The following is a 13064-nucleotide window of genomic DNA, read 5'->3' on the forward strand; positions in this document are numbered from 1 at the left end:
GAACGTGTTATTTACTTAAATAGCACGAAAATTCTGGATCAATCTGAAAAATCTCTATCCCATCCACACACTACTCCTTTCCCCTGCCGAGTGAGTCACGCCTAACCCAAAAGGGAAATGGCTTAATGGTGTAATAATAATAATTAAATTCCTTGACTTTGTCCTGACTTTTCCCGACCAATACAATTCTCTGACTTATCCCTAACTATCCTTCGCCAATCAAATTCTCGGACTTTTTCCTGACCTATAAAGTTACCTGACATTTCCCTGACCACTGAAATTCTTTGAATTTTTCCTGACTTTCACTGACCAATAAAATTCCCTGAATTTTCCCTGTCCAACAAATTTCCAGACTTTTCCCTGATGACTAATATTTCGTGACTATCCGCTGGCCAAAAATAAAATTCCCTGGCGTTTTCCTTAATTTCCCTGATCAATAAAATTCACTAACCTTACTTGACCAAGGAAATTGTCAACCTTTTCCTTAAGAATGAAGTTCCCTGACTTTTGCCTGAGATCTCCCTGGCCGAAAAAATCCCTTATTTCTTCATGACCAAGAAAATTCCTGAATTTCTCTGATAAATAAAATTCCATGATTATCCTCAAACTTTCCCTAACCAATTAAATTTCCTGACTTTTCCCTAACCAATAAAATTGCTTGAATTATTCTTGATCAATCAAATTCCTTGGCTTTGACCTGACTTTTCCCATTCAATACAATTCCATGAAATTCCCCGACTTTTTCTTACCAATAAAATCACATGAATTTTTCCCTGACCAATAAAATTCCCTGATTTCCAGGGTTTTTTTTTTAACAACGGCCACCCTGTGTAAACTATTGTGAAGCCTGATTAAATTCAAAGTAATCTGCAGATCATTTTGAAATAAACCTTCCTAACAAAGAGGCAATAATTTGCATTCTGCCATCCCCGACAAAGAACAGAATAATGCGAGGGCAACTCCTCGTGGTGCTTGCGACTCGATCTTGCTATTTTTGCAAGTGTCGCATACAGTGCACTCTGCATACGTACACCTATTGCAAAAAGGAGAGCCGATTGTGCAAAGAAAAAGGAGCGGAAAAAAGAAAAAAGAAAAAAGGAAACACGTTTGTAGATCGAAACTTGAGAACACGATTACCTTCGATCCGTTGATCTACAAGCACATACGTCCTCTCGTTGCGTTTCGCCTGTGCATGTGAGAGTTGCGAGCGAATCATATACACACGAAAAAAAAAGAAAGAAAATTTTTTTAAAATGCTGTGACGAAGCTACATCGCGTTCTCGTTGATGCCTTAATGGCATATCAGATTTCAACTAAATTGCCGAGTCTATCCTACTGGTCTGCTACTTAATTTTATCTTTGTTCAAATGAAGTTAAATTTTTTCTTCGAGTTTTCTATTTGAATTTGATAGAATGTATTAGGTAGAAGAAAATAAATTTAAATATGAGATATTTCTTCGTGAGTTCAGGTTTTGAATTTAAGATTGGGCAAGGACTGGTCTTGGAAGTTCTGATAGAAGAAAAGCTTCAAATGATGGCGCCACTATACGGGTTGCTGGAGTTGATAAAGTAGAATTTTTCCCAAGGGTAAAAGTTCGAGTATTTATTAATTATTAATAAGACATCAAGTTTTTTCCCTGTTTCCCACTTTTCCTCTTTTTATAAGGAATTTATGAAGAAAAGTTAATTCTTTTTATTTTGAAAGTTTACCAATATATTTTTGGTTCAGAATTCATCTATTTTTATTAGAAATACAATTATTTTCTTATTAAATCACCTTTTCTGGTTGAAAATTTAACTATTTTGTTAAAATGTCATTTATTTTTTTGTAGGTCAAAAATTAAATTATTTTGTTAAAAACTCGTCTTTAGGGATACAAAATTCGTTATTTTTGGATTAAAAATTCATATTATTGTTGAAAAGTCACCTTTTTTTGGTTGAAAGTTGATCTTTTATTATTAAAATTTAATGCTTTTTCATTGAAAAGTCTACAATCATATTTTTTTCCAAAATTCATGTACTTAGGTTGAAAATTTAACTATTTACTTGAAAATTCAAAAGCTTTGTCGACAAATCACCTTTTGGGATACAAAATTCATCCTTTTTAATTGAAAATCAATCTTTTCGTAAAAAAAGCCATATTTTTCGGTTCAAAAATATTTTCTTTTGGTTGAAAATATTAATCTTTTTCTCTTGAAATTAAACATTTTTATTTTAAAACTTCACCATTCTATTTTGGATTCAGAATTCATCTTCTTGATCAAAATTGCAGCTAATTTCTAAAAAGGTCACTTTTTTAGTTGAAAGATACTTCTTTTTTTCAAGTTTATTATTATTTTCTTAAATCAGAATTCATCTCTTTGTTAAAAATTTGGATCGAAATTTCAACTTTTGATAAAAAAATCATATTCTTTTATTAAAAAATATTTTCTTAAAAAGTCACCTCTTTTGGTTAAATATTAATCTTTTTCGCATAAAACTTAATTCCTTTCATTTAAAATGTCTCCTATTCTATTTTGGATAAAGCGCTCATCTTAATTATAAAAATTTCAACTATATTCTGAAAGTCATCTTTTTTGGTTAAAAGTTAATTTTTTTAAGCCTTTTAATATTTTTTGAGTTCAGAATTCATCTCTTTTGGTTAAAAATTCTACTATTTACCGGAAAGTTGATTTCTTTTGTTGAAAATTTAACTTCTTTGTTTAAAAGTCATCTTTCTTGTTCGTAAATTCAACTGTTTTGTTGAACATTCGTCTTTTTTATAAAAAATTCATCCTTTTGGATTTAAAAAACCGTATCTTTTGACCGAAAATTCTCAAAATTTCGTCTAAAATCTGCTTTTTGAGATCAGAATGGCAGTTTATTATCTCAAAAAGACTTTATTTATTTCAAAATTTCTTCTAATTGTTTAAACAATTAATTATTATTATCAATTTTCAACTTTTTTCAAATTATGGTAGAAAAGTCAGCTTTTCTTTTAATAAACCTATAGATTTTAATTTTAAGGTATTTTGTCTACATTATCTAATAAATCCTCAATTGTTTAAACAAATTCAATTATAACAATTATAACAATTATTATATATATTAATTATATTTTAGGCGAATTGAACAAAAAAAATTTATTTAAAAAAATTGAATTTGTTTAAACAATTAAGGATTTATTAGATAATGTAGACAAGATACCTTGAAATTAAAATCTATAGATTTATTAAAAGAAAAGCTGACTTTTCTACCATAATTTGAAAAAAGTAGAAAATTGATAATAATAATTAATTGTTTAAACCATTGGAAGAAATTTTGAAATAAATAAAGTCTTTTTGAGATAATAAGCTGACATTCCGATCTCAAAAAAACAGATTTGAGACAAATTTTCGGGAAACACAGATTTAAGACGTATTTTCGGAAAAAAAGATTATTTAAACAACTAGAATTTATTTAAATAAATATAAATCAACTGAAAAAGATTAGTAAACATTCCAACAGACCTATATCAATGATTTCCGGAAAAAAGAGAACAAACTGCTTAAAGGAGTCAATTTCCTGAAGGATGTAAATTTTTTGATTTAAGGGTAGTTTTCAGGGCACCGTGGTGGTGGGTTAGGGGCACCAATAAAAATAAAAATTTGAAGTAAAAAAATACGCGTTTAGTTTTTTTGGATTTCGAAACGATTTGGGAGGATCGTTTGTATCTAGCATCAAAACAATTTTTGTAATGCATTTTTGGAACACCCTAATCTACAACCACATTTTTCGTCCTGAACTGATCTCTTTTGGTTAAAAATTTAACTATTTTGTTGAAAGTTCACCTATTTTGTTCAAATCGTGCTTGTTTGATTGAAAATAGTCATCTTTTTTAGATAAAAGTTAACTTTCATTATTTGAAAAGTCTAATATTATATTTTTCGTTCAGAATTGATCTCTTTTAATTAAAAATGCAACTATTTTCTTAAAAAGTCACCTTTTTTTTAATTAAACAATTATCTTTTTGGATAGAAAATTCATCCCTGTACATAAAGAATTCGTATTGTTTTAATAGAAAATCTTTCTCAGAAAAGTCAACTATTTTGGTAGAAAATTCATCCTTTTGCATTTAAAATTCATATGTCGGTAGAAAAATAATATCTCTTAGTTAAAAATTAATTCTTTGTAATTACACAATCTAAATACTATTATATTTTCGATTCACAATTCAGCTATTTTTGTTGAAAATTCAACTAGTTGGTGGAAGGTTTCACTGTCTTATAAAAAACTTAATTTTTGGTTTAGATACATATCTTTGATTGAAAATTTAACTATTTTATTAAATAATAACTTTTTCCTTAAAAATTCATATTTTCAGGTTGAAAATTCCATTGTTTTGTAGAAAATTCACTTTTTGGCGGACATTTTTTGTTTTGTTTTTACAGATAAATTATTCTCAGAGTCGAATTTTCTTTTTTTTATTAAAAACTGATCTCTTTTTGTTAAAAATGCAACATTTTCGTTACAAATTCCACTTTTTTGATCGAGTTCAATTTTTTTTGTTGATAATTTGTCTTTATTTTTTGAAAATTCAATTACCTCGTTGACAATCGAACTATTTTGTTAAGAATAATTTTTCTGGTTAAAATTTTATGTATGTTATTGACAATTTGTCTTTTTGGTAAAAAATTACATTTTTTTCGTCGAATATTTATCTTTTTCCTTTGAAACTTCAACTATTTTGATAGAAAATTCCTCTTTTTGATTTTAAAATTCATCTGTTTTGTAGAAAAGTCGTCTTTTGGGTCTCGATGTTTAAAAGGTAGTGTTGTTTTTTTACCTTAAAATGTAAAATCTTTCGTGAGAGGAAATTAAATTGCATAGATATTAATTTGAAAATATCCTTTTCTGTTGAAAATTCATATTACTGGATTGAAAATTCGATTACTTTATAAAAAATTCGTCTTTCTGATTTGGAAACTCATCATTTTTGCTGAAAATTTCACACTTTTTAGTAAAGAATGCAACAGTTTGGTAGAAAATTCTTGCATTTCATTGAAATTTCGCCTTTTTCCCTTGGTAGATAATCTTCTTGACTGACAATTCAAGAATTTAGTTAAAATTCCTTGATCGAAAACTCTTTCTTGCTTTAAAAATTCAACTATTGTTGAAAATTAATCAAACTTTTTTGGGGATTTAACTCTTTTGACAAAAACTCGTCTTTTTTTTTGTTAAATTCAACAGCTTGAACATTTAAAAAAATTTTTAATTAAATTTGTATACTGAAATTCAACTATTTCGAGAAAAATGTATGTATTTTGTTGAAGATTTAATTATTTTGTAGAAGATTAATTATTAATTAAATTATTTTGTCGAACATGAGTCTTTTTTATCGAAATTTCATCTTTTTGTAGAAAAAAAAACCAAGAAAAATAACTTTACTGTCAAAAAATATGAATTTTCGATTAAAAAAGACCGATTATTTATAAAACAGGGATATTTTCAAAACAAAAGTTTATTTTAAATTAAAAATTATAATTTTTCCACCATAAAATATGAATTTCATTAACGCATTTAATTAAATTAAATTTTTTCGTTTGTTAAAATTATATATCATTCAACTTTTCATTCAACTTTTTGGATACAAAATTCATATTTTTTGGTAGAAAAGTCATTTTTCTGGGCTAAAAATATACATTTCTTGGTTGAAAGTAAACTTTTTTGTTGTAAATATAAATTTTGATGTCAAAAATTAAATTTTTGTTATTCATAAATTAACTATTTTTGATTAAAAATGCAACTATTTTGTCGAAAGTTTCATTATTTTGTTGAAAATTTAATGTATTAATTTACATAGAAAATTCAATTTTTGGTTGAAATGTAATTTTCCTTGACTAAAAATATAAATGTTTTGGTTCGAAGTGAACTTTTTGGTTGTAAATACAAATTTTTTGCTCAAAAATACAATTGCTTTCTCACAAATGCGTCTTTTAGCTTAAAAATTCAACTATTTATCAAAAAAGCAAACTGTTTTTGGTTCAAAAATCATCTGTTTTGTTACAAAATTCAACTATTTTGTTAAAAAAAAATTTTTTCATATCGAAATTAGTTTTTTTTGTATTAAATATTTATCGTTTATAGTAAGAACACATAATTTGTATTGAAAATTCAAATGCCTTCTAAAAAATGCGAATTTTTGGCTTCAAAATGAATTATATGTTGAAAATTCGAACTGATTTTGGTAGAAAGTTCGATTATTCGGTTAAGATTTTCACTATTTTGTTGGAATTTTAATTGTTTTGTTAAAAATTCAAATATTTTGTTGAAAATTCTTATTTTTTTAATAGAAAATTCATTTTTTTGGATTGAAAATTCATCTTTAATGGTAAGAAAGTTCTTTTTCTTGGTTGTAAATTCACATTTCTTGGTTAAAAGTGAACTTTTGTTGTTGTAAATACACATTTTTTGGTTAAAAATACAATTTTTTCTAAAAAACGGGTCTCTACCTTAAAAATTCAATTATTTATTTTTTAAAACAACTATTTTTGGTTGAAAATAATCTGTTTGGTTAAAAATTCAACTATTTGGTTGAAGATTTTTTTTTATATAGAAATATCGTTTTGTTTTATTAAAAATTAATCTTTTATTTTGGAAAATTCACCCTTTTTTGTAGTTCACATTTTTGGTAGAAAATTTATTTATTTTTTGTAAAAAATTCATATTTCGTGGGTAAAAGTAAACTTTTTTGTTGTGAATACAAATTTTTTGGTTGAAAATTTAACTGTCTTATAAAAAATACATCTTTTTGGTTAAAAAATTTAATTATTTGTTGAAAGTTTTATTACTTTGTTAAAAATTAAACTATTTGGTTGAAAATTCATCTTTATAGATTCTGGATGGAAAATTAATTTTTATCATGTTTTAAAGTTAACCAATTTCTAAAAAGTTGAACTTTTTAACTTTTTAACTTTAAAACTTTACTTATTATTTTTTTTAAATCGTATTTCTGAGTTAAAAATTCCTCTAATTTAGAACAAAATCTTTTTAAATTAAAAATGCAACTAATTTGTTGAAAACGTAATATATATAGACATGAAATCTTAGAAATTTAAAGAATTTTATATTAAATTCAATGCCCTATGTATATTATTTGTATTTCAAAGAATTTTTTCCCCTATTATTGTAAAAAAATCGGATTTCCTCTGTTTTGAGTGCACTTTGGGATGTAAAATCTGTTTATAAATAAAATGGGAAATAATTAACAATAATAAATTTAATACATGCTCACCAAATCCTGATTATCTTTATTTTCAAATGCCATGTTTCCAACCAAACGAATCAGTCCAGCTTTAAATCCGAACGCAGGATGCGCCTGAATATTTTTATTATAAGGCAGTTTTTCGCCCTCTTTGGAATTTTCAGCCTCTTTTAACAAAATATCCTGCCCTAGATTACATGGAGCAACTTCGCTCAATTTTTGCAAAGGCGTGAAAAAATTGTTCGACTCCTTCCCCGCCATATGTAGAGATTTCAGGAGAACTGCAAATCAAAAATTTCAATTAAGAAGCCGATTCCATTGAATAAATTTCGAACATATAAAGGATTGCAGTACAGGGCAAGTTAAACAATATATTTTTTTAAATATTAAACTTAAATTAATAAGATTATTTTGAAACCGAAAAAGACCAATTTTAAACGAAATGGTTCAATTTTCAATAAAAAGGATGAATTTTCTATGAAAAAAAGACAAATTAAACAAAAATCCATGCGTTTTCAATAAAAAGATCAATTTTCAACCAAAATAGAATAGTTAAATTTTCAGTTAGAAAAATAAATCTTCAACCAAAAGAATTTTCACCAAAAACAAATAAGTTTTCAAGCAAAACAGTTCAATTTTCAGGAAAACGAACATTTTCAACTATTCATAAAATACCTCAATTTTAAGTTAGAAATAAAATTTTTAAGAAAATGCATGAATTTTCAAATCAAAAAGATCAATTTTCTACCAAAAATAAAATACTAAAATTCTCAGTTAGGAAAATGTATTTTCAAAAATAAAATAAAAGAATTTTAAGCAAAATAATTAAACTTGCAACCGAAGATATTAATTTTTAACCAAAAACATCAAGTTTCAACTAATTAGATTACTGCTCAACATGAATTTTTACATTAAACATATCAACTTTCCATCAAAGCAGTTCAATTTTTAACTAAAAAATTATTTTTTAACCAACTAGTTAAATTTTCAAGCCAAAAGATGAAGTTTCTAACAAAATACATAAATTTTCAACTTAAAAATATCAATTTCCTACGACAAATGAAATGGTTAAATTTTCAATTAGAAAAATAAATTTTCAAGCAAAAGAACAAAATTTGCAACAAAAGACTTCAATATGAAACCCTAGAAATAAATTTTTAAACAAAAACATAAAGTTTGCACGAATAAGATTACTTTTCCATCGAAAAAAATGAATTTTCACCTAAAATAAATCAATTTTGAAGCTAAACTAAAATAGTTAGATTTTTAGCTAAGAAACTATAATTTTCTACTAAACAGTTCAATTTTCAGCAAAACAAAAAATTTCAACCACAAACAAAATACCTAATTTTTCAACGAGAAAAACAAATTTTCAACTAAAAAAAATAATTTTCAATAAACTACTTAAATTTGCAACCAAATATATGAACTTTTAACCAAAAGGATGAAGTTGCAAATAATGAAAATATTTTCTGTATCCAAAAAGATGAATTAATTATTAATTATTACCTAAAAAAGATTCATTATTAAGAAAAAATGAAATAGTTGAATTTTTAGTTGTACAATTTTATTTACACTAAAAGAAAAAAAACATACTTTAAATAAAACAGTTTAATTTTCTAAAAAAAAATTATTTTGAATCAATCAGTTGCATTTTTAACCCAAAAGAGGAATTTCCTACTAAAAAATACAGATTTTCAACAAGTTTAATAAATAAATTTTTTAGCTGAAATAAATTTTTAAACAAAACAATGAATATTCAATGAAATAGTTAAATTTGTAACCAAAAAAATGAATCGTTTAACAAAAAATATTACGTTAAACAAATTATCTTTTTATAAAAATTTGCAGTTCAAAAAAATAGTTCACTTTTCAATCAAACGAATTCATTTTTATTCAGGCGATTGAATTTTCAACCCGAACGATGCATTTTCTACAAAAAAAAACGCAAATTAAAAAAAATGCATTAATTTTCTACTAAAAAAGATCGATTTTCTACCACAAATAGAACAGGTTAATTCTCAGTTAAAAAAATTAATTTTTAACAACAAAAAAAATATTTTTTAAACAAAATAGTTCAACTTGCAACCAAAAAAAATTACTTTTTAATCAAAAGGATACAGTTTCAATTAATAAGATTATTTCTCGACATGAATTTTTACCTAAAACAGATATATTTTCAAGCAAAAATAGAAGAGTTATATTTTTAGTTTAAAAAATCAATGTTAAATTTAACAAAAAATGTCCACAAAATAGTTTAATTTTAAACCAAAGCAATTAATATTTAATCAAAAATATTAAGTTTTAACCAGTGAGAGTACTTTTCTACGAAAGAAGACGAATTTTGAAAAAGACAATTTTAATTTTCAGCAAGAAAAAAACGTTTTAACAAATAATCTATTTTTTAACGCAAAAAGATTAATTTTCTATAACAATAAAATTTGTAATAAAACCGATCAAATTTACACAAAAAAAAATAATTTGAACCAAGCAGTTGGATTTTTAACGCCAAAAAATAGTTTTTTAATAAAAAAGACAGATTTTCAACATAATACATATATTTTGAACAAAATATATACTATTCCAATTAAAAAGGATCTATTTTCAACAATAAAATATAGAGATTAAATGTTAAGTTTCCAAAATAAGTTTTCAACAGAAAAAAAAGGAATTTTCATTAAAATAGTTAAATTTGAAACCAAAGAAATGATTTTTAACCTAAAAGATGAGGATGAAAAAATTAATTTTTAACTAAAAAAATTAACATTGAACAAAATAGCTAACTTTTCAATAAAATGAATTCATTTTTACCTAGATAGTTGAATTTGCAATCCATGGGATAAATTTCCTACCAAAAAAGACAAAGTTTCAACAAAAAAAAAATATTTTTAACAAAACACGTAAATTTTCAACTATAAAATTTTAATTTACAATAAAAAAAGTAATGATTAAAATTTAAATTTGAAAAATAAGTTTTCAACAAAAAAAAGGAATTTTCAATAAAATAGATAAATTTGTAACAAAAGAAATTAAAATGAATTTTTAACCAAAAGATGTCGCAAAAAAAATTAATTTTTAACTAAAAAACACACATTTTCAACAAGATAGTTTAGTTTTCAACCAAACAAATTAATCTTTAACAAGATAGTTGAATTTCCAACCCAAACGATAAATTTTCTACCAAAAAATATCAATTTTCTACCAAGAATATAATAATTAAATTCTTAGTTAGAAAAATGGATTTTCATTCAAGAAAGGAATTTAAAACGAAATACTTAAACTTTCAATCAAAGAAATTAATTGTTAACCAAAACAATAAAGCTTCAACTAAGGAGATTAATTCTCTACATAAATTGTTAACTAAAACAGATATATTTTGAAGCAAAAATACAAGGGGTAAGATTTTAGTTTAAAAAATAAAATTTCAACTAAAAAAAAATGAATTTTCCACAAAATAGTTCAATTTTAAACTAAGAAAATTAATATTTAACCAAAAAGATCAAACGTTAACTAGCGAGACCACTTATCTATCGAAAAAGATGAATTTTCAAAAAAACATTTCAATTTTCATACAAAGAAATTAATTTTCTACCAAATAGGTAAATTTTCAAGCCAAAAGATGGATATTCTATCAAAAGACACATTTTCAACAAAATACATGAATTTTCAATTTTAAAAATATCAATTTTCAACGACAAGTAGAATGGTTAAATTTTCAGTTAGAAAAACAAATTTTCACACAAAAGAAATTTTTTTGAACAAAATAGTTGAATTTGTCACCAAAGGAATTCATTTTTAACCAAAAAGATAAGGTTTCCAAAAATGAAGTTACCATTCTGACAGAAAGAAAACGAATTTTCACCTGAAATAATTTAATTTTTTAAGCAAAAATGCAATATTTCGATTTTTTACCGTAAAAAATTATACTTTTCAACAAAACATTTAAATGTTCAGCAAACAAAAATAACTTTTAACCAAATAGTCGAATTTTTAACGCAAAGACATGAATTTTCTATAAGAAAACACAGATTTTCAATAGGATATCTCAACTTTCAGTTTAAAAAAAATGTTAAACTATATAAAAAAAATTTCAACAAACTTGTTGGATTTGCAACCAAATACATGGCGAAAAATATTTGAGAAAAAATGTGATAAAAGTAACTAGATTAAAATAATTAGATTTTCAATCATTTTCAATCAAAAAGAGGGATTTTTTAATTTATACCAAAAAATAAGAATTTCCAACAAAAAACCATAAGTTTTCAACAAAAAGATAAATGGTTAGAATTTTATATAGAAAAAATGAGGATTCAACAAAGAAGATAGATTTTCCACAGAATATTTCAATTTAAAAAAAATAATTTTTAACTAAAAAGATTAAGCTCCAACTAATGAAATTACTTTTCAATTGAAAAAGACGAATTTTCTGCAAAATAGTTCAATTTTCAATAAATTTCAAACAATAAGATTAATTTTCTACCATAAAAGAAGAAATAATTTAATTTTAAATTAATATTAAGACAAATTTTTACTCAAATAGTTTAATTTTGAACTAAAAAAGTTCAATTTTCAACGAAAAATAGAATAGTTAAATTTTTATTTAAAAAATTAAGCTTTAGCCAAAGAGATGTTTTTGCAAACAAAATGAAGGAATATTCAATTCAAATAGTTACATTTTCGGTAAAAAAATTTCAATCATAAGAACTATTTTTTTAAAGACACATTTTCAAACCAAAGGATGGATTTTTAACTAAAATTATAAGTTCTCACCTGGAATATTTGAATTACAAACAAAAAAGATAAATTTTTAACCAAGAAGATTAATAGCTACCAAAAAATACGAATTTTCAACTAAAAACGATAAACTTTTAACGAAAAAATTAAATAGATAAAATTTTATATCAAAAATTTTAATGTTCAACAAAGAAGATAAATTTTTAACTAAAATTCGGGAATTTTCCACTGGAATAGTTACATTTTCAGTTTAGAAAAAGATTAATTTCAAAAGAATTTTTAACAGAATAGTTAAAGTTTCAACTGGTATTGTTAAATTTTCAGTCAAAAAATTAATTTAAAAAAATTCATTAAAATAATTCAATATATTACAATAAAGCTAGTTTTTTAATGAATAATCATTGCTATTAAATTTTATATTGCAATTGAAACAAATTAGGCACTCTTTCGAACGAAATTTTGTTCGCTCTCCTGAAAAATTCAAATTTTATTAGTTATCTATTTCTGTGCTGCAGCCCTTCATTTAGGAAATAAAATACTAACAGAGGCCATTTATCAAAAGACTCTTATCTCCTCTCAAAATAAGGGAAACTTCATCATCCCCTGATGTTAAAATTCCCAAAATATCCAAGAGAATCGTCACTTCCATAGGTTCCATCCCATCCAAATAAGTATCCACAGTTTTGAGAACCAGATCGCTTTTCTTTTTAAATTTGTCGGCGAGAAATTTTGCCGTTTCGACGGGAAAGCACTGATTCGATTCCAATAAATTCAAATGAATCATTTCTAGCAGATACAATTTTTCGTGTATCTGGAGATCGTTGTAAATATTTGGGAGTAAATTTTTTTCCTGGACGAGAAATAGAGTCACATCTGAGGCAGACTGAATTCCCTTTTTGGCAGCATTTATTAGGAGCTTTACTAGTTGAGATTTATCGCTATTTGAAAAATAGTCTTTAATTGATTGAGAGATCATGTTGTGGACAAAAGCAGAGGCTGCTCTCACCACTGGAATGTGCTCGTGTCCAATCAGTTTTCTAAAAACAGTTTTTGTCCAATTAGGAGCAGAAAGACAAAAAATAACTAATGATTTTTCAACTAATTATTG

At 24.7% G+C, this 13064-nt stretch overlaps 1 protein-coding gene across 2 annotated transcripts in view; it reads right to left on the reverse strand.

Annotated features, from left to right (window-relative positions):
- Window positions 1-13064, reverse strand: part of LOC117173358 (ataxin-10) — a 40336-nt gene that overhangs the window by 19071 nt on the left and 8201 nt on the right. For both annotated transcript variants that reach the window (XM_033361874.1, XM_033361876.1), the window contains exons 3-4: window positions 12500-12993; window positions 7253-7503 (exon numbers count right to left, since the gene is read on the reverse strand). In XM_033361874.1, coding sequence (XP_033217765.1) covers window positions 7253-7503; window positions 12500-12993 — 745 coding nt within the window. The remainder of the gene's footprint in view (window positions 1-7252; window positions 7504-12499; window positions 12994-13064) is intronic.

This window comes from Belonocnema kinseyi, chromosome 5 (genome assembly GCF_010883055.1).
Source record: "Belonocnema kinseyi isolate 2016_QV_RU_SX_M_011 chromosome 5, B_treatae_v1, whole genome shotgun sequence".
Classification (NCBI taxonomy): domain Eukaryota; kingdom Metazoa; phylum Arthropoda; class Insecta; order Hymenoptera; family Cynipidae; genus Belonocnema; species Belonocnema kinseyi.